This window comes from Astyanax mexicanus, chromosome 22 (assembly GCF_023375975.1).
Source record: "Astyanax mexicanus isolate ESR-SI-001 chromosome 22, AstMex3_surface, whole genome shotgun sequence".
In the NCBI taxonomy this organism is placed as follows: Eukaryota; Metazoa; Chordata; class Actinopteri; order Characiformes; family Acestrorhamphidae; genus Astyanax; species Astyanax mexicanus.
The window spans coordinates 36,156,134-36,180,540 of NC_064429.1; the positions used below are offsets into that span (position 1 = coordinate 36,156,134).

General features: G+C 41.1%; 1 protein-coding gene across 3 annotated transcripts in view; it reads right to left on the bottom strand.

Moving 5' to 3' along the window:
• The window catches only part of emid1 (EMI domain containing 1), a 120,255-nt gene that overhangs the window by 41,678 nt on the left and 54,170 nt on the right, over nt 1–24,407 (bottom strand). For all 3 annotated transcript variants that reach the window (XM_022664729.2, XM_022664728.2, XM_022664730.2), the window contains exon 4: nt 958–1,053. In XM_022664729.2, the coding sequence (XP_022520450.1) occupies nt 958–1,053 (96 nt within the window). The remainder of the gene's footprint in view (nt 1–957; nt 1,054–24,407) is intronic.

Consider the following 24,407-nt stretch of genomic DNA (forward strand, 5'->3'; position numbering starts at 1 on the left):
TTAAAGAAGATAACTGTGTTTGGTGGAATATAGTGGTGTTTGGTGGAGAATGATGTGGAAAATTCTAGTTTTCACAGTTGTTCATTGTTTTTTTTGTTGGGAAATACTGATGTTTGGTGATGTTTGTTGGTGGGCACTGCTTTTTGTTAGTATTTGTTGGTGAATACTGGTGTTTGTTGGTGGATGCTGCTGTTTGCCAGTATTTGATGGTAAATACTGGGGTTTTATGGTGTTTGTTGGTGGGTGCTGGTGTGTGTTAGTATTTGTTGGGGAATACTGGTGTTAGTATTTGTTGGTGAATACTGGTGTTTTATGGTGTTTGTTGGTGGATGCTGCTGTTTGTTAGTATTTGTTGGAGAATACTGGTGTTTGTTGGTGGATGCTGGTGTTTGTTGTTTGTTTGTTGGTGAATACTGGTGTTTGATGGTGTTTGTTGGTGGATGCTGCTGTTTGTTAGTATTTGTTGGAGAATACTGGCGTTTGTTGGTGGATGCTGCTGTTTGTTGTTTGTTTGTTGGTGAATACTGGTGTTTGTTGGTGGATGCTGCTGTTTGTTGTTTGTTTGTTGGTGAATACTGGTGTTTGATGGTGTTTGTTGGTGGATGCTGCTGTTTGTTAGTATTTGTTGGAGAATACTGGTGTTTGTTGGTGGATGCTGCTGTTTGTTGTTTGTTTGTTGGTGAATACTGGTGTTTGTTGGTGGATGCTGCTGTTTGTTAGTATTTGTTGGAGAATACTGGTGTTTGTTGGTGGATGCTGCTGTTTGTTTGTTGGAGAATACTGGTGTTTGTTGGTGGATGCTGCTGTTTGTTGTTTGTTTGTTGGTGAATACTGGTGTTCGATGGTGTTTGTTGGTGGATGCTGCTGGTGGATGGTGTTTGGTGGAAGTTAAGCTGGTGAACGGGTTGTAAAGACTTTTTTTATTGGAATTAATGATGGAAGGTGATTGGTTCTTACTGGGGAGATTTTCTGGGGGTTTGACCACCACTGGTTTACGGAAGGTGGCCTGTTTCCTCACGGCTTCCTGAGCCACCAGATTACTGCTCGCCGGACCTGCAGATAAAAACAGCACAGCGTTAATCAGAGCCATATCATACCATAATAATACCATGTTCAGATTCAGTTGATATTCCGGACGGGAATTTCACACAGTGTGGATTTACACAACAGCTCTTTCACACGAGCTCATGCCAGCCTGAGAACCACCAAGCTCCCAGAGCTGATTTTAATGGGCTGAGAGCCCGGCGTTTTCACCAGATTCACCAGAACAATAGAACATTTCATCTGAATTCCAGTGATATTCTTTAAAGATTCTCCAAGATAAAGGCTATAAATATTCCTTTTCTCCTTTTTTGTCATGATCTCATTTCCGAGAACCAAATTCCAGAGCTGTTAGCGTATAGAATTCACATCCAACCCCTAAATTATATCAAATATTAAACACATAATTCATTATTTAAACACTGTGTTCACATGTGTATTCTGTGGCAGGAGGATTACACACTTTTATAATGTACTCTGTTACCAAAATGCATTTTCTTTGTAATATTTGGTTCCTGGATCCTCAATTTAGCAATTTTTCCATTTCATGTTCTTGAACTAACCCTTTTAGTAAGCCTAAATTATAATTACAATTCTAGGCATGAAATAACTTTTCTATAAAACTAAATATGGTTTTAGTTCCAGTTTTAATTGTATGCAGCTTTAAAAGTAGTTCAACCTTAACTATAAGTTAGTATTACGTATTGAATAGTTGAAAGCCCCAACGAAGTGCAAGAAGAAGCAGAAAGTTTTCAGCACATTCAAACAGCATTAAACAAGCTGTGACTATTCTGTGCATCCGGTCCTGCCTCTAATATCTATAACAGGGTGATATACTAAAGAGTTAAATAGCATTTAGACAATGATATCCTTTTATTACACTGCCCCCAGTGGATGAAATTCCACCATTCTCTATTTAACGAGGGGAATAAGAACAATTAGCCAAAGATGAGTTTGTTAAGACATTATTACGGCAATCTGATTATAAAAAAAATATTTTATGTGGTTATAATGGCTGCTGAAGGACAGCATTAAACTACACATTTAAACAGCATTAATCTAACTGTGACTATTCTGGACATCCGGTCCTGCCTCTAATATCTTAAACCAATCCACAGAGAATTGAATTTATTTGGGGAGAATCCTGGTGGTCTGGAAATTACCCCAGATCATCAACGCAATCTCAATGGGTTCCAGGAGGGCTTTGCTTGTGTCACACATAACCTGGTTTCCCAATAGAATGTATATATATTTTCATTGATATGGTTACTAGGTACCGCACCTTATTGCTCCACACTGTATCCAGTATGTAACTTAAAGATGTTGTTTTTTTTTGCACTATAAGGTGCACCGGATTATAAGACCAATTAAGCGACGCTAGTAAGGATGCCTACATCAAAGTGAGCAAGGGTGTCACCATGTTTCCCTTCTAATGGGGAAGGAAGTTAGGGGAAGCGCCTAAGTAAACAAAACTGTAATTCTTAAAAAAAACAAACATTTTCTTTTAAAGTTAAACGAGAGCTGGATGTAAATCTACACAGATTTCTCTCCTGAAAGCTGTTTATTTGGAGTAAAATGCTTCAGTTTATTTACAGCAAGCTTAGATTTTGTCTAAGGGTGAGTTTTCAGCAAAGTTTCTCCAGCACTAAGGCTGGATTTAGCTGCATTAGCATGAGTCACTAACCGCAGTGCTAGCGGGGTGTGAATGCCATGTTGCTTGTTTTAACACAGTAAACACACAGAGTACAGTCTGATAATACTCTCTTCTGAACGGCGAAAGATAGTGGGGGTTAGCGGCTAATGCTAATGCTGCTGCACCCAGCCTTAGTGCTGGAGAAACTTCACTCAAAACTTACCCTTATAACGCTGTACTTTAGCGGAGTGCTTTTACTGCTCCTTAATACCTGACTGGTAGAATTCATACACAAGGTGCAGTCTCGATTTTTGGGAATATTTATAGTTCAAAAAGTACTTTAAATATTTTTACTGATGTGTACTGATTACTGGAGGAATTGGTACATGAGGTAACCAGACAAAATTAACTACAAATCTGCCCCCAGTGGACTTTATCATCACTGCAAACTTCATAACTTCATATAAAATTTTATAACAGGGTGATATACTAAAGAGTTAAATAGCATTTAGACAGTGATATCCTTTTATCACACTGCCCCCAGTGGATGAAATTGCCATTACACACTCTATTCAATGAGGGGAATAAGAACAATTAGCCAAATATTAGTTTGTTAAGACATTATTACGACAATCCGATTATAAATAAGATATTTTATGTGGTTATAATATCTGCTGAAGGAGATATGACTAATCAGGAGAAACAAAGGGGTCTTTAGGACACCACTTCTGTTAAATATCTGATATTTCCAGCTCAAAAAAGGCGGGAAATCTCTTGTGGTTCTCAAAATCACACCTTTCTTGACTCTTGAACTTTGGGTTAAAGTCTGTTTGATCTTCCTCTTTTCTTTCCTGGTGGGCGGAGCAAAGAGTGAAGGAGATCATCTTAGTAGAGAGAGAAGGGTCCTCACTAAAAACAATGGCTTCATTGTATTGTTCCACCCTTTTTTCCTGTATTTCTCTCTCTCTCTATCTCTTTCTCAGCCTGTTTTATTCTCACACTTATTCTAATTTAACATATAAGTTAATTTAACTCACAAATTACTGTGTATTAAATGACAGATTTGTGTTTTTACAGTGTAATAAATTAATGAGACGCCTTCAGTTGTAGTATCTGTAATAAATCACATGTGAACTTGAAGAACTGACACACTCAAGTACAGCTATCCAACACACACACACACACACACACACACACACACACACGTGTCTCCACCCTATGGTTGCCAAGAGTCACATCATTGTCTGAATGATTTTGACCTCTGACACTGGTTGCGTTGCGTGTGTGTGTGTGTGTGTGTGTGTGGGTCAGGGTCAGTGGTTTTATCAACACTGTTTTATTAGCCCAGCATCCCTCAGGGACACACACACACACTCACACACACACACTCACACACACAGAGCACAGAGGCCACAATGACGAAATCTCTCCCTCCACACACAGGCAATATATACAGTATATATATGTATATACTGTATAAACAGCTCTGGAAAAAATAAGATTTCGCTTAAAAAGGATGAGTTTCTTTGATTTTACCAAATTGAAAACCTCTGGAATATAATCAAGAGGAAGATGGATGATCACAAACCATCAAACCACCAAACTGAACTGCTTAAATTTTTGCACCAGGAGTAAAGCAGCATAAAGTTATCCAAAAGCAGTGTGTAAGACTGGTGGAGGAGAACATGATGCCGAGATGCATGAAAAAAACTGTGATTAAAAACCACCAGGGTTATTCCACCAAATATTGATTTCTGAACTCTTAAAACTTTATGAATATGAACTTGTTTTTTTCTTTGCGAGTTTTATTATTACTACATGTGGATACTGATATACAGTATAATATATATATATATATATATATTCAGTATAATGCATATATACAGTTGAGAGTTTATAGTTGAGAATGTTTGCAATATGACGCACACAAGCATGCAAACTGTGTGTTTTTGTGTGTGTGTGTGTGTGTGTTTTTGTGTGTGTGTGTGTGTGTGTGTGTGTGCGTGTGTGTGTTTGTGTGTGTGTGTGTGTGTGTGTGTTTTTGTGTGTGTGTGTGTGTGTGTGTGTGTGTGTGTGTGTGTGTGTGTGTGTGTGTGTGTGTGTTTTTGTGTGTGTGTGTGTGTGTGTGTGTGTGTGTGTGTGTGTGTGTGTGTGTGTGTGTGATGATAATGGTCTGATAGCCCAGATGTGTTTACAGAAGTAAGTGTGGGTGCACATGTTTGTGACACTGTTCATTACACACACACACACACACACAAGCTCAGCCAGACTCAAACAGCTGTATATATGTGTGTGTGTGTGTATAGTGGGCCTCACTCTGGCTGATACAGCTCCAACTGGGTCCTTGTAGACTTATTAATGGGTCAAGGTCAGTCCTTCATGCATAACCCCCCCCAATACTGCACACACACACACACACACACACACACACACACACACACACACACTGGATTGAGTTCTGGTTTCTCTGTTATCATTTTTCTTCTTCTACATAAAGACATGCTGTCATAAAGAACAGCCAGGTTTCAGTCTTACAAAATCTCTCTCTCTCTCTCTTTCTCTCTCTCTCTTTCTTTCTCATTTTTTCTCTTTTACAACCAAACATCTTTCTTTCACTTTACACATATAATGCAGAATGTAGAAAAGCTGTGTAGTTTGAGAGAGAGAAACTACATCTGTCTCTGTCAGGTTAAGACTGCTGCCCTCAGCAGCACACAGTCATTAGGGACCAGGTGCTGAGTGCAGGTGAAAGGGTGTGTGTGTGTGTGTGTGTGTGTGTGTGAGAGAGAGAGAGAGAGAGATCTTTAACAGTCCCCAATGAAAACCACCAAACACCAACAAAGAATAATAAACTCTTCTAAACACCAAAAAACTAAAACAAACTCAACCAAAAACACTTCCAACTCCAACAAACGCCAAACTCCAACAAACATCAAACTCCAACAAACAAAAAAACCCCACTAAAACCCAACAAACTCCTATTAACGCCCCCAAACACAACAAACTTCACCAAACTCATCCAAACACCATCAAACTCAACCAAAGACCATCAAACTCTAACGAACATCAAACTTAACAAAATCCCCGAAAACCCAACAGACTCCTTCAAACAACATCAAACTTCAACAAACTCTGCTAAACACCATCAAACTCTGACAAACTTAACCAAAGGCCACCAAACTCCAACAAACACCAAACTCCAACAAAAACTACCAAAACCCAACAAACTACTAATAACACCTCCAAAAACCTCCAAACACAACAACTTAACCAAAGACCACCAAACTCCAACAAACACCAAACTTCAGCAAACACCATCAAACCCACCAAACTCTACCAAACTCCAACAAACCCCACCAAACTTAACAATCTTCAACAAACACCATCAAACTCCAACAAATTTAACCAAAGGCCACCAAACACCAATGGACATCAAACTTCAGCAAACACCAACAAACCCAACAAACCCCACCAAATCCAACAAACATCAAACTTCAACAAACACCACTGAACTCCAACAAACACCAACAAACACCACCAAACTCCAACAAACATCAAACTTCAACAAACACCACTGAACTCCAACAAACACCACACTTTAACAAACTCTACTAAACACCAACGAACCCCACCAAACCCAACAAACTCTAGCAAACTCCACCAGTCACTGCCTAACTCCACATCTGGTGGAGTGCAGGTCTGGTGCAGCAGCTGGAGGTGTTGGGTTTGGGGGTCAGGTGTGTGTGGTTTGGGTGGGGTTAGATGGTGGGGTGTGTTGGGTCAGTGTGTCACCGCCTTCACCACACACTTTTCCAGACACACACCTCCTCTTTAACTGTGTGTGTGTGAGTTAGTGTGTGTGTCGGTCAGCTGAGAGGTGTGAGAGTGAGGTCACTCTTATTAAAGCAGAGTAACGGGATTCTGGAGAAATGGGGGGTCCGGGTGGGCTGGAGTTTAGTAACACACACACACACACACACACACACTACTACACACACTACTACACACACTACTACACACACTACTACACATACTATACTACGATCTTTGTTCCAGAACATGGAGGTGTCGGAGCAACCAGAACAACCGGAGAGAGAGGAAGAACTTAAAGAGTAAAATAAAACAGAGAGAGAGAATAGATGAAAGAGAAAAAGAGCTATTTATAATTCCAAAATTATAAATTCAACTAAAATAAATAAAAATATACTATTAGTTCTACAATTGTGCCAAATTTAGCGTCTCCAGCTCAGAAACCGTGGCCTATAGAGCACTATAAAGCTGATACAAAGGAAAGTAAGAGTAGAAACCAGAAGGTGGTCATAATGATTTGCTTAGTAAACAGAATTACTAGAACCCAGACACAGTAGCAGACAGGGGGGCGTGTCCGTCTGGGGTCGGGTAGCCAATCATCTTGTCTGAATGTGAGCTACACAGCAGATACGACAGCACCAGGTGTTCCTGATCCCACACAGCCTCTAATCTTCCACAGGAAAAGGAGGAGCACACGACTCCGCCCCGCCCCGCCGCCTCCTGTACCCCCACTAACCCTGAGCACACCTTGATGACGGACAAAAGTGTCGGGACGCCTGCTCACTCATGTTTTCTAGTTTAATAGAGTAACTGTTTCTACTGTCCAGAGAAAACCTTCTACTAGACTGTAGAAGTGTGTGGTAGTATAGTACAGAAGTATGTTGAAGTGTGGAGAAATGTTTGGAAGGATGTAGCAGTGTGTGGAAGTATTTTGAGGTGTGTGGAAGTGTTTAGAAGTGTGTGGAAATGTGTAGCAGTGTGTAGAAGTGTATTTAGCAGTATATGAATGTGTGGGATAGTATGTAGAAGTGTGTGGTAGTATGTAGAAATGTATGTAGCAGTGTGCAGCAGTATATGGATGTGTGTGTGGTAGTATGTAGAAGTGTATGTAGCAGTGTGCAGCAGTATATGGATGTGCGTGGCAGTGTAAAGAGTTGTGCAGAAGTGTGCGGTAGTATGTAGAAGTCTGTGGAATTATGTCTAAGTGTCTATAATTTTGTGGAAGTGTGTGGTAGTACGTAGACGTACGTAGAAGTGTATGTAGCAGTTTTCAGCAGTATATGGATGTGTGGTAGTATGTAGAAGTGTGTGGAAGTATGTAGAATCATGTGTGGAAGTGTGTGGTTGGATGTAAAAGTGTGTGAAAGTGTGTGGAAGTGAGTGGAAGTGAGTAGAATCGTATAAAAGTGTGTAGAAATGTTTAGAAGTATGTCGAAGTGTGTAGAAGTGTGTAGCATTGTGTAAAGGTGTATGTAGCAGTGTGCAGCGGTATATAGATGCGTGTGGCAGTGCGTAGAGTCGTGCAGAAGTGTGTAGAAGTGTGTGGAAGTGTGTGGTAGTATGTAGAAGTGCGTGGAGGTATGTGGCAGTGTGTAGAAGTGTGTGGATCTTTGTGGAAGTGTGAGAAAGTGTGTAGAAGTGTGTGGAAGTGAGTAGAATTGTATAGAACTGTGTGAAAGTGTGTAGAAGTGTGTGGTAGCGTGTGGAAGTGTGTGGTAGTATGTAGAAGTGTTTAGAAATGTGTAGCAGTGTGTAGAAGTGAATGTAGCAGCATGCAGCAGTATATGGATGTGTGAGGCAGTGTGTAGAAGTGTGTAGAAGTGTGTGGAAGGTTTGGAAGTGTGTGGTAGTGTGTATGCTCTGAAACTAAGCCGCAGCGAGTTTTAGCTCCGCCCCTTTGTTTCTCACCCGTTTCCCTTTTTGCAGAAAGAGAACAGATGTTAAACACTATGGAGTGGGATGAGCTTCCCGCCCACTAACACTACAGACAACTGCTGTTATTTTATTACACACACGCACACACACACGCACACACACACACACACACACACACACACACACACACAAAAATACACACGCACACACACACACACCAGACAGGACTCCTCTGTTGTAAAACACACTCACTGTCTGTCTGAAACCCTGAGTCTATTCTTATCACTCTTCTCCCAGACGCTCCGCCACCGCACATCTACAGGGGGCGCCACTCCCCCCGAGAATACACCAGCTTACCCAGACTGCTCAGTTCTACCGCACCATCTACTAACATCCTCACACTCATCTTCACACAATAATTACTGTTTATAAACCCACAACATGAAATATATTACTGAAGATGTGTGTAGCAGTGCGAAGAAGTGTGTAGAAATGAAAGCGCAGCGTAAGTTCTACTATAGACTCCAATGCTACGTCACCTAATTACCTATCCAATCAGATTTTCTCTTCTGCTTTAAATAACGATCACTCATTCAGTACCTTGCTGCATTTCAGACGCTGTTGGTCGCTCTTCCTGACGTTGTCCGCAGTTCTCTCGCTTATGTCCCGTTCTCGCTTCTAGTGTGTCCGACCGGCGTCTCGTGTTGGCCCCCTGTTGCTAACCTCCTACTGCTGGCCGCTTTGTCGTCGGACGCCTCCCGCTCCTACTGACGGCTGCTGCTCCCCACGTCCGGTCGGCTGTGCACGGAAGACGCAATCTGCTTGCCACGCGCCGCGCCGTTGGCTGGCGGCCCGCTACTCTACCCCCTCCTGCTCTGTCCCGCCGCCGCCCCAGCCCACTGTCGGAGGTAAGCCCCGGCTGTCCCGGTCCTTCAGGCGGTCGCTGTCTCGGCGTGGAGTTCGGACTCTGGTTTGGTCGCTGTCGAAGAGCGCTGTGGATCTGCTTCCGGGTTGCCTCTCCCTGTAACGCAGTGTTCTGTCGTATTGTGCGACCCGTCGTGATGTGCTTCTCGACGCCAGTGCCCATGCGCGGGGCCTTTGTTTGTTTTCTTATTTCGTGGTTTTCTGTTAAGTTGTGGTCTCCCCTCCTTACTCTTAACTGTCCTCCGATATTTTGTTTCGGCTTTATTGTATTCCTGCTGAAGCATGTTTGACTATGGGGCTTTTTCTAGCGTTTTTGCTTTATTTGTGTACTAGAATAGCGCGGTTCGATAGGGTGGTACGTTGTAACTGAGCACCGGTTCACCCGGCCCCTCTGCCTTCGCTCCGCCTCCCCTGGCCTCTGCTGCTGCTGCGGCTGGCGCGGGCCTGCCCGTATCTTTCTCCTCTGGCGCGCTCTCCCTGGAACTTTGACTTTTGCTGAGCTGACTGGCGCGCTCCTGCCTGGATCTTCTAATGTTGCTGTGCTGCCTAGCGCGCTCCTGGTTCGTTCGCCGCTACTGCGCTGCTGGTGCGCTTCTGTCGGATCTGCTGCTGCTGCTACTGCGCTGCTGGTGCGCTTCTATCGGATCTGCTGCTGCTGCTGCTGCTGCTACTGCCCTACCTGGAGCTTCTGCCGGATCTGCTGCTGCTGCTGCTACTGCCCTACCTGGAGCTTCTGCCGGATCTGCTGCTGCTGCTGCTGCTGCTGCTACTGCCCTACCTGGCGCTTCTGCCAGCTCTGCTGCTGCTGCTGCTACTGCCCTACCTGGCGCTTCTGCTGGATCTGCTGCTGCGCTGCCGCGTGTGTTTCTGCCTGGGTCCTCTGCTGCTTGGCCTCTTCCTCCTCCTGTTTAGCTACTGCCGTGCCTGGCCCGGCTTTTGGTAGGCCGTTTGTTTCTGCTGATGCTGCTATGGTTTTCCCCGCGCTTGCGTGCTGTCATCCTACAAGGTGAGGTTCTTCTTTTGCCTTCCTTCCGAAGCCCGTTTGCCCCCGGCGCGTGGATGGTCCTCTCGCGGTCTTTTGACCTTATGGCTGGCCGCTCTTCTACCTCTTTTCTTTTTCTTTTTTCTGTTCTGTCTTCTGTTCGCTGTTCTGTTGATTTTCCGGACTTTTGACTACATTCTAACATTCTACCGCTCACTGCTTCCTTCTTCCGTCGTCTCTTCCCCGACCTCGCCTCCCTTACTGTCACGTGCAGTTACTCATGATTGGGTTTTCACGTATTCGCTTCTTCGTCATATTTTGTATCATGTGCATGTTTGTGTTTCTCAGTGCTTTCAGTCTCTTGCGTTCCATGTCATTGCTCCTTGCACTTTGCTCCGTAAATTATTGATGGCAGTTGGCAACATCTACTGCTCTGCCTAGTTTACGGTATTCATAATGGTAATAATATTGATAGTACTGATAGTGGTAATGGTAGTAATATTAGTACTAATAATAGTGATATTGATAATAATGATGCCGATGTTACTCTTTATTTTGTAGCACCTTCATACGTTTCAATGCAGCTCATCGTGTGCTGTACGTGGAATAAGCACGAAAAATAAATGTGTAATGGTTCATAATAATGCTAGTGGTGCTAGTACTAATTAGACATAATGCTAGAATACGAACTGATGTACAATGAATTGTCCAACTGTAGTATATTATTTATTGGTATATTTATTTATATAAACCATACATAATGATAATAATAATAATGGTACTGCTGATACTCTTACGAATTATTGTACCTGTAAAATGGATTAGTTGTTAAAGCTTAGTTTAAAGGAATATGTCTTCCTCTGCGTTTTAAAACTGTTTGCTGCTGACCTGCTTCCCGGCTTATCTTCTTCTTGCCTTTTCTTTTCTATTTAATCTTATCTTTTCTGTTCTTCTGTGTTTTGATCCGTATATAGTGTGTTTCTTTATTCTTACTGTTCTTTATTTCTTATGAATCGTGCTGTTGCTGCTGGATGTCTACATTTCCTTAGGGCTATTTCATATCTATGTATCTGTATCTTTATCTGTCTCTGGGTTCGCGATTTCGCTTGGGTGCTTTTCGTGTGTTCTCTGTTTGCTGTGTCGTTCGTGGCTTTTCTAGTCTCGCTTTCTTGGTTGTGGTCCGGTATTTCTCATTGTTCTCCTCGGCGCCGTTTCTTCGGCTGCGCTCGGTGCGAGCGCCGCTCTGTTTGTCGGTTTTGGGTATTTATTTCCAAGGGCGATAGTTTGCCGACTGTTGGCTATTAATTTTGACCCTCGCCCCTGGATCTGCCTCTCAGTTCTGTACGAAATGATCGGTGGTGATCGCGTGCGTTTCATTACTTTTTATTTTCTCTGAAATTATTAATAAAATACGTTGTGACCGCGAAGCTGTGATCACGATCCTCATTTAAGTTGTTCTTTCTGCACTCCGATTATGTCATTGCTCAATTTAATTACCTGGGACTCAGTAATTATAAATTAATTTCATAATTGGTAACAAACTTTCTCTCTACAAAATTATTGATGCCAATTAATAAGGAACGTCGTAATAGTCAGATTATCCGAGTTCGTTTTCTAATCCAGCTATATGCTTACTCCTCAAAGGCATTGCAAAAATCCTCTTCCTCAATTTAATATAGCTTGCCATTTACAGAAATAAATCTAATTTACAAGTCTTATATATTCTCCCTATGTTTCCACTGCATACGGCAGCTTTTATGGATTTAAGCGCACAGGCATTTCACGAGCGCGCGCCGACAATATTTATTTGATCAGTTCAATGCCTCACGCTGTCTGATTTAAGCTCTACTCCTTCCTTCATTTCTGTTTGCGCGAAACATTCTGTTGCAGATAACAGGGCCCTGTTTTACAATTAAAATACTAAAAGTGCACTTCTATTTCTGTCTTCACTTCTGGGGCAGCTATCTGCTTTCACGCTCTTCTAAACTTTATGCGCCTCTGTTTGGTTTCACCTAATAGCTACCCTATGGCGAAACAGTGGTCAGATTTCACCTGTCAAATGTCAATTAGGAAACGCTGACCATCTCCATCCTGCTACGCTGGTCGCTCTCTTTAGGAACGACGCAGCCACATCCTCAGCGAAGCTGACGTCACCATTTGCTACTTGAAGAAGACGGGTAATTTCAGCACACCTGTCACACACTTAGACCAGAACTGGACCTACTGCTGAACGCTCAGCGAGCTCATTCAACACTGTCTAAGTAAGTATTATTTATAAGCAAACACTGGAGGCGGTGGAAGTACTACATACTTTAGAGTATGTTAATTTGTGCATCAATCCGGCGATTTAAATGATCTATTATACATCAACATTTGCTTTTGTTTCAATGCTTCACTAACAGTATTAACCAGTATTAAAACGATCTGTGATGCTCTCCCAACACTGCTGATTATCACATGTCTATACCTATAGCTTAATGCATTATGGCCCGTGGTCATTTACATCAACACATGCCAGGAGACAATCTCCTCTTTATCTTGGGCTCACAGCCCAGACGACATGACATGAGGATTATTGCATGTTACTAACAGCATGTTTTTTCAGGGGTCGAACCCCGCGCTCAGCGTTTTACAGGGCGCGCAGCCCGTTACTAACAGCAACGCATGCTTTGGGGGCGGTCCCCGCGCATGAGGGCTCAACGCCCAACCTAGATGCATGTTTTGGCCCTTGGCCCTCACTAACAGCAATGCATGCTTTTCGGGCTCGACGCCCAAGTGTATGAATGTAGAGCCCGTGGCTCGACTGCTCGAGGGCGCACCCCTCGCATAACCTCTTCTCTTTCTTTCTAACCTCATTTTCCTTCTCTCCTCCTTCGCTCCTCTATCCCGTTGTTTCCCTCTGACCTCCTTTAGGCCCTATTGTATACTGTTTTCCTTCTACTATTTCTGTATTTATCTTATAACATATTTGTGCTGTATCTTAGTCGCTTCAGACAAAAAGTCGGCTAAACGTAATTTAATGCAAGGTAATATTATGATCGATGAATACAGAATGAACAAATGAACGAAATAAATAAAAGAATGAGGTAGGCACGCAGCCTACATATTTGTGGCATTCCCCGCGTATGATCGGATGAATACAATGAATGAACGAAAGACTGAAAGAAGGCATGCTACCGTATGTCTTTTGGGGACGTCCTCTACGCATAAAAGAATAACGAAAGATGAAATGAATGAATTATAAGGGCTCACCCCGCTCGAGCTAGTATCTAGAGTATGGAAGAGGGCTCGCGCCCTTGCGCTTCGGGGGCGCTCCCCGCTCAAGGCTCGCAGCAAGCGCATGTATGAACGAGGGCATCGGCCCATACTAACAGCATGGAAAGTTGGCGCGATCAAGCGCATCACTGGGCACTACACTCATGTTAACTCTGCTTGTTATTGCACAGAACACCCACATTTAGATGCATCCAGCATGTGCTCACATTACGCAATTCACAAGTTAAATGATAAATAAACTCACTCATGCATGGGGATATTCATGGTATAAATAAAACACACCACTGTCCACAATCTCGGTGCAACATAAAATCGTAACATTGTATTATGCTATTATTAATTAAACATTTTTTTTCTATTACAGGAAGTAGAAACCAGGTAAAGATCTGCGGTGGGTATATTTATAATTTATACTTTTGGGGTTGGCTCCGCCCTGTCTTCAGTGTACGACAGGATCTGCAGAGCCCAGATGTATCAAGCCCTGGGCCGATGACGGGCCTACGCCAAAGACTCTAATACATGAAATTGTTTCTATACGACTTTCACGAACATATACGTGTACTTGTTTCGCCTACAAATATTTTGTTCAAACATTAAATAATTCAACTAACTAAATTTGCTTCCGGAGTCGTAATAGTAGAAATGAAAGCGCAGCGTAAGTTCTACTATAGACTCCAATGCTACGTCACCTAATTACCTATCCAATCAGATTTTCTCTTCTGCTTTAAATAACGATCACTCATTCAGTACCTTGCTGCATTTCAGACGCTGTTGGTCGCTCTTCCCCTCCTCCCTCCCCGCCGCCTCCAGGTTGGTCCCGTTTGGTTGCCCGGGGGTTGGCTCCGCCCTGTCTTCAGTGTACGACAGGATCTGCAGAGCCCAGATGTATCAAGCCCTGGGCCGATGACGGGCCTACGCCAAAGACTCTAATACATGAAATTGTTTCTATACGACTTTCACGAACATATACGTGTACTTGTTTCGCCTACAAATATTTTGTTCAAACATTAAATAATTCAACTAACTAAATTTGCTTCCGGAGTCGTAATAGTAGAAATGTGTAGTAGTGTGTAGCAGTGCGTGAAAGTATGTAGCAGTGTGTAGAAGTTTGTAAAAGTGTGTTGAAGTGTGGAAAAATGTGTGGAAGTGTCTAGAAGTGTGTGGAGGTGTGAAGAAGTCTTCGGCAGTGTGTAGAAGTGTTCGGCAGTGTGTAGAAGTGTGTGAAAGTGTGTAGAAGTGTTCGGCAGTGTGTAGAAGTGTGTTAAAGGATACAGCAGTGTGTAGACGTATGTAGAAGTGTCTGGCAGTATATAGAAGTGTTTGGCAGTGTGTAGAAGAGTTTAGCAGTGTGTACAAGTGTTTGGCAGTGTGTACAAGCGTGTAGAATATGCAGAAGTGTGCGAAAGTCTTAGGTAGGGTGTAGAAGTGTATTGCAGTGTGTAGAAGTGTATTGCAGTGTGTAGAAGTGTTTGGCAGTGTGTACAAGTGTGTAGAAATGTGCAGAAATGTGTGGAAGTCTTAGGTAGTGTGTAGAAGTATATTGCAGTGTGTAGAAGTGTTTGGCAGTGTGTACAAGTGTGTAGCAGTGTGCAGAAATGTGTAGTAGTGTGTGGCAGTGTGTGGTAGTATGTAGAAGTATGTGGAAGTGTGTAGCAGTGTGCAGACGTGTGTGGAAAGATGTAGAAGTGTGTAACAGTGTGTAGAAGTATGTAGAAGTGTGTGGCAGTGTATAGAACTGTTTTGAAGTGTAAAGAAGTGTGTGGCGGTGTGTAGAAGTGTGTTGCAGTGTGTGGAAGTGTGTGGTAGTATGTAGAAGTGTGTTGCAGTGTGTAGCAGTGCGCAGACGTGTTCGGCAGTGTGTAGCAGTGTGTAGAAGTGTTCGGCAGTGTGTAGAAGTATGTAGCAGTGTGTGGAAGTGTTCATGCAGCAATGTGTAAAAGTGTTAGGTAGTGTGTAAAATTTTTTGGAAGTGTCTAGAAGTGTGTAGAAGTGTTCGGCAGCGTGTAGAAGTGTGTGAGAGTGTGTAGAAGTGTTCGGCAGTGTGTAGAAGTGTGTGAAAGTGTTTAGAAATGTTCGGCAGTGTGTAGAGGTGTGTTAAAGGATACAGCAGTGTGTAGACGTATGTAGAAATGTGTGGCAGTATATAGAAGTGTTTGGCAGTGTGTAGAAGTGTTTGGCAGTGTGTACAAGTGTGTAGCAGTGTGCAGAAATGTGTAGTAGTGTGTGGCAGTGTGTGGTAGTATGTAGAAGTATGTGGAAGTGTGTAGCAGTGTGCAGACGTGTGTGGAAAGATGTAGAAGTGTGTAACAGTGTGTAGAAGTATGTAGAAGTGTGTGGCAGTGTATAGAACTGTTTTGAAGTGTAAAGAAGTGTGTGGCGGTGTGTAGAAGTGTGTTGCAGTGTGTAGCAGTGTGTGGAAGTGTGTGGTAGTATGTAGAAGTGTGTTGCAGTGTGTAGCAGTGTGTAGAAGTGTTCGGCAGTGTGTAGAAGTATGTAGCAGTGTGTGGAAGTGTTCATGCAGCAATGTGTAAAAGTGTTAGGTAGTGTGTAAAAATTTTTGGAAGTGTCTAGAAGTGTGTAGAAGCGTTCGGCAGCGTGTAGAAGTGTGTGAGAGTGTGTAGAAGTGCTCGGCAGTGTGTAGAAGTGTGTGAAAGTGTTTAGAAATGTTCGGCAGTGTGTAGAGGTGTGTTAAAGGATACAGCAGTGTGTAGACGTATGTAGAAATGTGTGGCAGTATATAGAAGTGTTTGGCAGTGTGTAGAAGTGTTTGGCAGTGTGTACAAATGTGTAGAAATGTGCAGAAGTGTGTGGAAGTCTTAGGTAGTGTGTAGAAGTGTATTGCAGTGTGTAGAAGTGTTTGGCAGTGTGTACAAGTGTGTAGAAATGTGCAGAAGTGTGTGGAAGTCTTAGGTAGTGTGTAGAAGTGTATTGCAGTGTGTAGAAGTGTGTAGCAGTGTGTGGAAGTTTTCAGCAGTGTGTGGAAGTGTTCGGCAGTGTGTAGAAGTGTGTAGAAGTGTATAGCAGTGTGTAGAAGTGTGTGGAAGTGTTCGGCAGTGTGTAGAAGTGTTCGGCAGTGTAAAGAAGTGTGTAGCAGTGTGAAGAATTGTGTAGCAGTGTGTGGACGTTTGCAGACATGTATAAAAGGATGTAGAAATGTATGCAGCAGTATATGGATGTGTGTAGAAGTTTGTAGAAGTGTTTGGCACTGTGTAGAGGTTTGTTTAAAAGTGTAGGAGTGAGTGGAAGGATACAGCAGCATGTAGAAATGTGTAGCACTGTATAGAAGTGTGTGGAAGTGTTTGGAAGTGGAAAACAGGCTACTGATAAATGTACAATCCAAAGTGTCTTTTAGTTTATATGTTATAAATGTATATAAATGTTTATATACAGTAGGAAAACCCCCATAATCCAGTCTGTTCAGATTACTGAACTCTGCAGTTAGCATCATGCTAATTAGCGCTATATAAGCCGTGTTTATTTGTGCAGTGTAATCTGAGCAGCTGGACTATATTTAGAATAAAGAGCAAAAAAAATGTGTAAATCTTTTGCTGCGTAAACGTTTTGGCTATAATTGCGTTTTAATTGGGTTGAGGTTGACTGGGAGGGGTTTGCCTGCCCCCCCACACCCCACCCACCACTCCAAACCAGCCACAAACACCACAATAACCTCATAAAACACACACACACACCAATACACACATAAACACAACTCCAGACAGTGCTCACAATCAACACAGCCATAAAAGAGGCGGGGTTTACAGCCACAGGGGGCGGGGCAAACTAACCTAGTTACACAGTCTTTAAATAAGAACAGTGAGCAATAAATACCCCGCCGTCACCCCGAACACACACACACACTCTCACACACACACACTACTGCTTTAATTTCATATTTATATCATTTTACTTTTACTTTATATACCAAAATAAACAGACATGCCCAGTAAAAGTGCATTAATCTAATTAAATTATTTATCACTTATTAATCTGAAGCTTTATTACCTAAAACATCAAATATATATTGCTCAGCACCTTCTATAGGTTATCTACCATTAACTACTCACAATCATTTAAATGCATTTGTATCCAGTATGAAGCATTCAGTAACTATTACAAAATATTTAATATTCACTATAATTGACTAAATAGCATGAATACGTGATTCAATATACCCTATGAGTGATTCAGTAACAATACACACTATTAATGATTCAGTATCTACTATGAATTATTTAGTATCCACTATGAATGATCAGGTTTCTACTATGAATTATTCATACCTCTCACAAATGATTCAGTATCCACTAGGAATTATTCACCATGCACCATAAATGACCAAGTTACTACTATGGATTACACAGTATCCCCTATGTATTAATTTGTATCTATTATGATCCATTATTGATATGTATCCATTATTAATTAATCCACTGAAACTCTGAACTATTCAGTATCCAAAATGAATTATTCAGTTTCTGCTTTAAATTATTCATAACACACTATGAATTATTTGGTATCTACAATAAATTATTTAGTATTCAAGATTAAGTACTCAGTAATTACTTTTAAATATTAAGTACATTCTATAAATGACCCAGTACCCACTATGAATTATTCAGTATCTATTTACAATACAATACAAATGATTCAATACTAACTACAAATGATTCAGTAACTAATATGAATTATTCAGTATTCAGGAAAAAATGATTCAGTATTCACTACAAATGATTCAATATCCAATACAAATGATTCAGTATTCCCTTCAAATCAATCATTATTTACTACAAATGATTCAGTATCGACTACTTTTCATTTAATATCCATTACAAATGATTCACTACCCACTACAAATTATCCAATATTCACTACAAATGATTCAGTATCCACTACAAATAATCCAATATCCACTACGAATTATTCACTATCCACTACATATGAATAATAAATCAATAAAAATGATTCAGTATTTATTACAAATGATTCAGTTTCTACTACAAATGATTCAGTATCCACTACAAATGATCCAATTCACTACAAATGATTCAGTATATGCTACAAATAATCCAATATCCACTACGAATAATTTAATCTCCACTACAAATTATCCCATTCACTACAAATGATTCACTATCCACTACATATGATTCAGTATTCACTTCAAATAATCCAATATCCAATACAAATGATTTAGTATCTACTACAAATAATTCAATATTCACTACAAATTATCACATATTTACAATAAATGATTCACTATCCACTACAAATCATTCAGTAATCATTATGAACAGTTCAGTATCTAATATAAATCTTTTTTTTTCAGTTCCGTGTCTAAAGCTAACAGACAGCAGTGATGTGTTGTAACGATGCTGATTGTAGCCGAACTTTGGGAGGAGTTTGGGAATACAGCGCTAAATGCAGAGCATCCTCCATATAACCACAGGCCAAAACATCCAGCGGAAAACTGACCCAACTCCAGAACCTTCACGGAACCGCCGGCCCACAGACCCAGCGCCGGCCAGACGAGAAACAGAGAGGGAAAAATAAAGGAACGGTCCAGAAGGCAGGCTGTGTTCAATCTGTTAACCCAAATCCCTTTTCCTCTATATCAACCAGTGATGGACAGATTTTATTGAGTTAACTCGCTTTGAGTCCAGTCCCAGAGTTCTGAGGGTCAAGGCCAAGCTTAAAAACAGCGTACATTTTTAACAAGACCTTCAGGTCATATGAATACAGAGGACTTAGACCAAACTCAGACTGTAACGCACTACAGGAAGTGTAGGGGGTGCTCTATAATGTTCTATATTGTTCATATGACCTATACACTCATTCTGACAGACTGTAATACACTATAGAAAGCATAGAGGGCACTCTATAATTCTCTATAATGTTAATATGATTCATTCATTCATTCTGACAGACTGTAATACACTACAGGAAGTGTAGGGGGTGCTCTATAATGCTCTATATTGTTCATATGACCTATACACTCATTCTGACAGACTGTAATACACTATAGAAAGCATAGAGGGCACTCTATAATTTTCTATAATGTTAATATGATTCATTCATTCATTCTGACAGAATGTAATACACTACAGGAAGTATACGTGGCGCTCTATAATGATCTATAATGTTCATATGATCTTAACGCACATTCTGACAGACTGTAATACACTACAGGAAGTGTAGGGGGTGCTCAATAATGCTCTATAATGTTCATATGATCCACACGCTCATTCTGACAGACTGTAATATACTACAGGAATTGAAGGGGCGCTCTATAATGCTCTATAATGTTCATATGATCTTAACGCACATTCTGACAGACTGTAATACACTATAGGAAGCAAAGGGGTGCTCTGTAACGTTCTATATTGTTCATATGGTCTATATACTCATTCTGACAGACTGTAATACACAACAAGAAGTGTAGGCAGCGCTCTATAATGCTCTATAATGTTCATATGATCTATACCCTCATTCTGACAGACTGTAACACACTCCAGGAAGCATAGAAGGCGCTCTATAATGCTCTATAATGTTCATATGATTCACAGGCTCATTCTGACAGACTGTAATACACTACAGGAAGTGTAGGGTGCGCTCTATTATGCTCTATAATATTTTTATGATCCATTCATTTATTCTGACAGACTGTAATACACTACAGGAATTATAGGCCGCGCTCTATAATGCTCTATAATGTTCTTATGATCCATTCATTCATTCTGACAGAATGTAATACACTACAGGAAGTGTAGGGTGTGCTCTATAATGCTCTATATTGTAAATATGACCTACACAATCAATTCTAACAGACTGTAATACACTATAGAAAGCATAGAGGGCACTCTATAATGCTCTATAATGTTCTTATGATCCAGAAAGTGTAGGGGGTGCTCTATATTGTTCATATGATCCACAAGCTCATTCTGACGGACTGTAATACACTACAGGAAGCGTAGGGTGAGCTCTATAATGCTCTACAATGTTCTTATGATCCAGGAAGTGTAGGGGGTGCTCTATAATGCTCTATAATGTTCACATGATCCCCATGCTCGTTCAGACTCTGTTGTACTTCAGATTGTAGAGGATTCTGGGTGGTGTAGCTCTAGGTTAGAGATCTTGTAGCCCAGCTAGAGGCTCCAGCAAGTGTTTTGTAGTTTATAGAGTGATGAATTGAGCTTTGGGCTGCAGTATTAAACTCATATCAGGGAGAAATTCCCACCTGTACTCAGAGTAAAGTGATTTCTTTCGGGAAGTGAAATGAGGCGAATTACAGCTCGCCGGAGTCCGTTCTGATTACGCCTGAGTCAACCGTTTACGGGTCGGCCAGCCGGGTCATGAGCTGGAGCAGCGGCGTTTTCTTTCAATGCCTGGCCGAGGGCCTGAGCACACCATCGTATACGTAGTTTCTGGAGCTGACGGTGTGTTTTTAGCGTTGCCATGTTTACTGTGTGCTCTTACCAAGACCCCTGAAGTGTTTTGTTATTTCCTTACACTACCCCTACACTCTCAGAACACTGAAACTGAACTCAAATAAGTATTATAGAGCATTGTAGAGCACCCCCTACTCTTCCTATAGTGTACTACAGTCTGTCAGAATGAGCCTGTGGATCATAGGAATATTATAGAGCATTATAGAGCATTATAGAGCACCCCTACGCTTCCTGTATATATTACAGTCTGTCAGAATGAGTGTAACGTCCATATGAACATTATAGAGCCTTATAGAGCACCCCCTATGCTTCCTATAGTGACTATGTGGATCATGCGAACATTATAGAGCATTATAGAGCGCCCCCTACACTTCCTGTAGTGTATTACAGTCTGTCAGAATGAGCATGTGGATCATATGTACATTATAGAGCCTCATAGAGTGCCCTCTACACGTCATGTAGTGTATTACAGTATGGTTAAAATAAACATTATAGAGCATAATAAAGCACCTGATATGTTTCTTATTGTTGAAACTGGCAACAAAAATCATAGTTTTTGTAGAAAACATGCATTCTGAGCACAGTGAGGAAATGACATCAGCACTGTTTAGTCTTTTCCTGCACCAGATTTGGCAGTAAGTGTGTTTATGTAATGTACAGTATTTGATTGATGTGGAAATGATGTGCACATATAAATCAGTGTATCACGCTCTTCAGTGAGCCGGACAGCGGGGGTCCGTACCACATACATACCCAAGGGGCGGGAGGAATGTAAGACAGGGCGTTACCGATGGTAACGGGAGACAATGACCCCGAGGAGAACTCTTCACTCTGTTTAAACTCTGATACACTTCAAACACGGGGAGAGAACAAAGAGATGGCTGAGGTATTATAATAATACTGTACATAAAATATTATAGATACAATCAACGACTATATATAAGCATGGATGCCATGCTTTCACTTTATTTCGTTCTACAGAAATAGAGTGGAGGCGGAGCCAGACTCACCTACTCATTTGATAGGCTTGCCCCTTTCTCCAAGATCAAAGTTCATAGTCTCAGACTGCCTTCATTGAGTTTACAGTGCAGCCTAAAGAACCAGAAGTTGGGCCAGCAATTGTAATGTCTCAACAGTACAGTGTTCCACCAAAATGACATCTGATTAGGGGTCTCTGAGGGGTCCAGCAGTCTAAGAAACTGCCACTTTGATTCAAATCCTGGTCATGCAACTTGCCATTAGCTGCCAGAGCCCTGAGAAAGCACAATGGTCCTTGCTCTCTCTGGGTGGGTACAGTACAGTAGACGGTGCTCTCTCTTTCCCCTCATCACTCCTAGGGTGATGTGGATCAGCACAAGGCTGCATCTGTGACCTAGTGTATTAGAACCGAGTCGCTGTGCTTTCCTTCGAGCATTAGCGCTGTGATGCTACTTGGCAGTAGTTGGGTAATGGGCTTGTAAATTGGGGAGAAAATGTAAAAAAAAAAAAATAACTTACATCAGATTACAGTGCCAAAGCTCTGCTCTATTTACCCTGTTTACCGCTAAGATGAACCAAAGCTAATACGCCAAAGAGTCCAGAATGTCTAAACACAATAAATACGTAAAGTTAGCTGGCTGGCTAACAGCTAATTTATGACACCTTACATTGTCAATTTTACAATAACATTAGATTTACCAGAAAAATACTGGTAACGAAGGCATTTAGCGATCTTAATGTTTTGGCTCGTCAGTGTAATTTTGCTAAGAATAAATAATTCGGCTTCAAACACTTTATACAATGCAGATTCATACAGGATTAAACACGGTGTGCAAAAGCTATACAGCTCATACTCCAAACACAACTCATATCGGATACAAATCACTCCACATTTGTTACTGTGAGACTGTAAAAAAAATGTTATTCAAACAAACTTCATACTGGATAAAAACAATTCCAATATTTTTGCTGTTAGACTGTAAAAAATTATATCCAAGCCAAATTCATACTGGATAAAAAACATTCCATATTTATTACTGTTAGACTGTACAAAAAATGATACCCAAACAAAATTCATACTGGATAAAAATCATTCCACATTTATTACTGTTAGGCTGCAAACAAAAAGTCACATAGTGAAGATGCATACTGGATTAAACACACTGTGCAAAATCTGAATGCACTTCATTGTTCAAACACGATTCATACTGGATAAAAATCACTCCACATTTATTACGGTTAGACTGTAAAAACGATACCCAAACCAAATTCATACTGGATAAATATCACTGCATATTTATTACTGTTAGGCTGCAAACCATTTACATACTGGATAAAAGTCACCATGCAAAAGCTACACACACTCCTGATTCATACTGGATAACATCTCAGTGTTAAAATCACAACTGTGGAATATTACTGGATAAAATGACTGTTAAAACTGCACACTTTACAAATTCATACTGCATGATGTTGCTCCGTCCAATATCTTTGGATTGGAAGAGTCAGGGAGATGAGAACAATGTGGTATCAACCACTTAGGAACCCCATATAAACCACCTACTAACCATTTAGAAACACCACAGCAACCACCTGGGATACCATAGCACCAGAGCTCCAAGAAAGATGAGTTGGGGAGGAGGTGATGAGTTTTGTAGCTGAATACAATCAAATCTTAGTAGAATTTAGTAGAATATCTTTCTTTTCTGGACAGAAGAAACAGACACTCAAATAAAAGCAGGGAAATCTTCTATAATATCTTTAATTATGGAAATAAAATGAGCAGATGTCCCAAAATAGAGTATACATAGCATTAAATAAAACACACCCTGTTAACACACAATTCACTGTGTTGTGGTTTGGGCTTGGTGTGTGTGTGTGTGTGTGTTTGGGGAGATGGAAGCTTTTAGGGCTTTGATTTAAAACGCCTCGTATAATTTAAGGAGATAAAAACGTCCCAATTGTTTTGGAGCAAGACCTGCGTTTTCCTGTGAGCTAAGATGTTCCGAGCCTCACACACACACACACACACACACACACACACACTATAAACACACACACACACACACACGCACACACACACGCACACACACACAACACACACTCCAGGGTATTTCGTTTTAAAGTATGGTTTAAATCAATCAACTGTGCAATATCTACCCAGGTCAGGTATTACTCACACACACTGCACATTCATAATGGATACACATCACTGTGTCAAAACTGCTTGCACTGCAAATTCATACTGGATGAAAATGCACTGTTATTACAAAAAATCTTCAAAATTACTAAATTTTTTTGCTGTCAGGCAAAACTACACACACTTCAGATTCATACTGGAAGAAATTTGCTTCACATGTATCATGACACATGCCACATGCCACATGCCACAATTCATACTGAATTATTATCACTGAATATTTATTACTTTTAGGCTAAACTA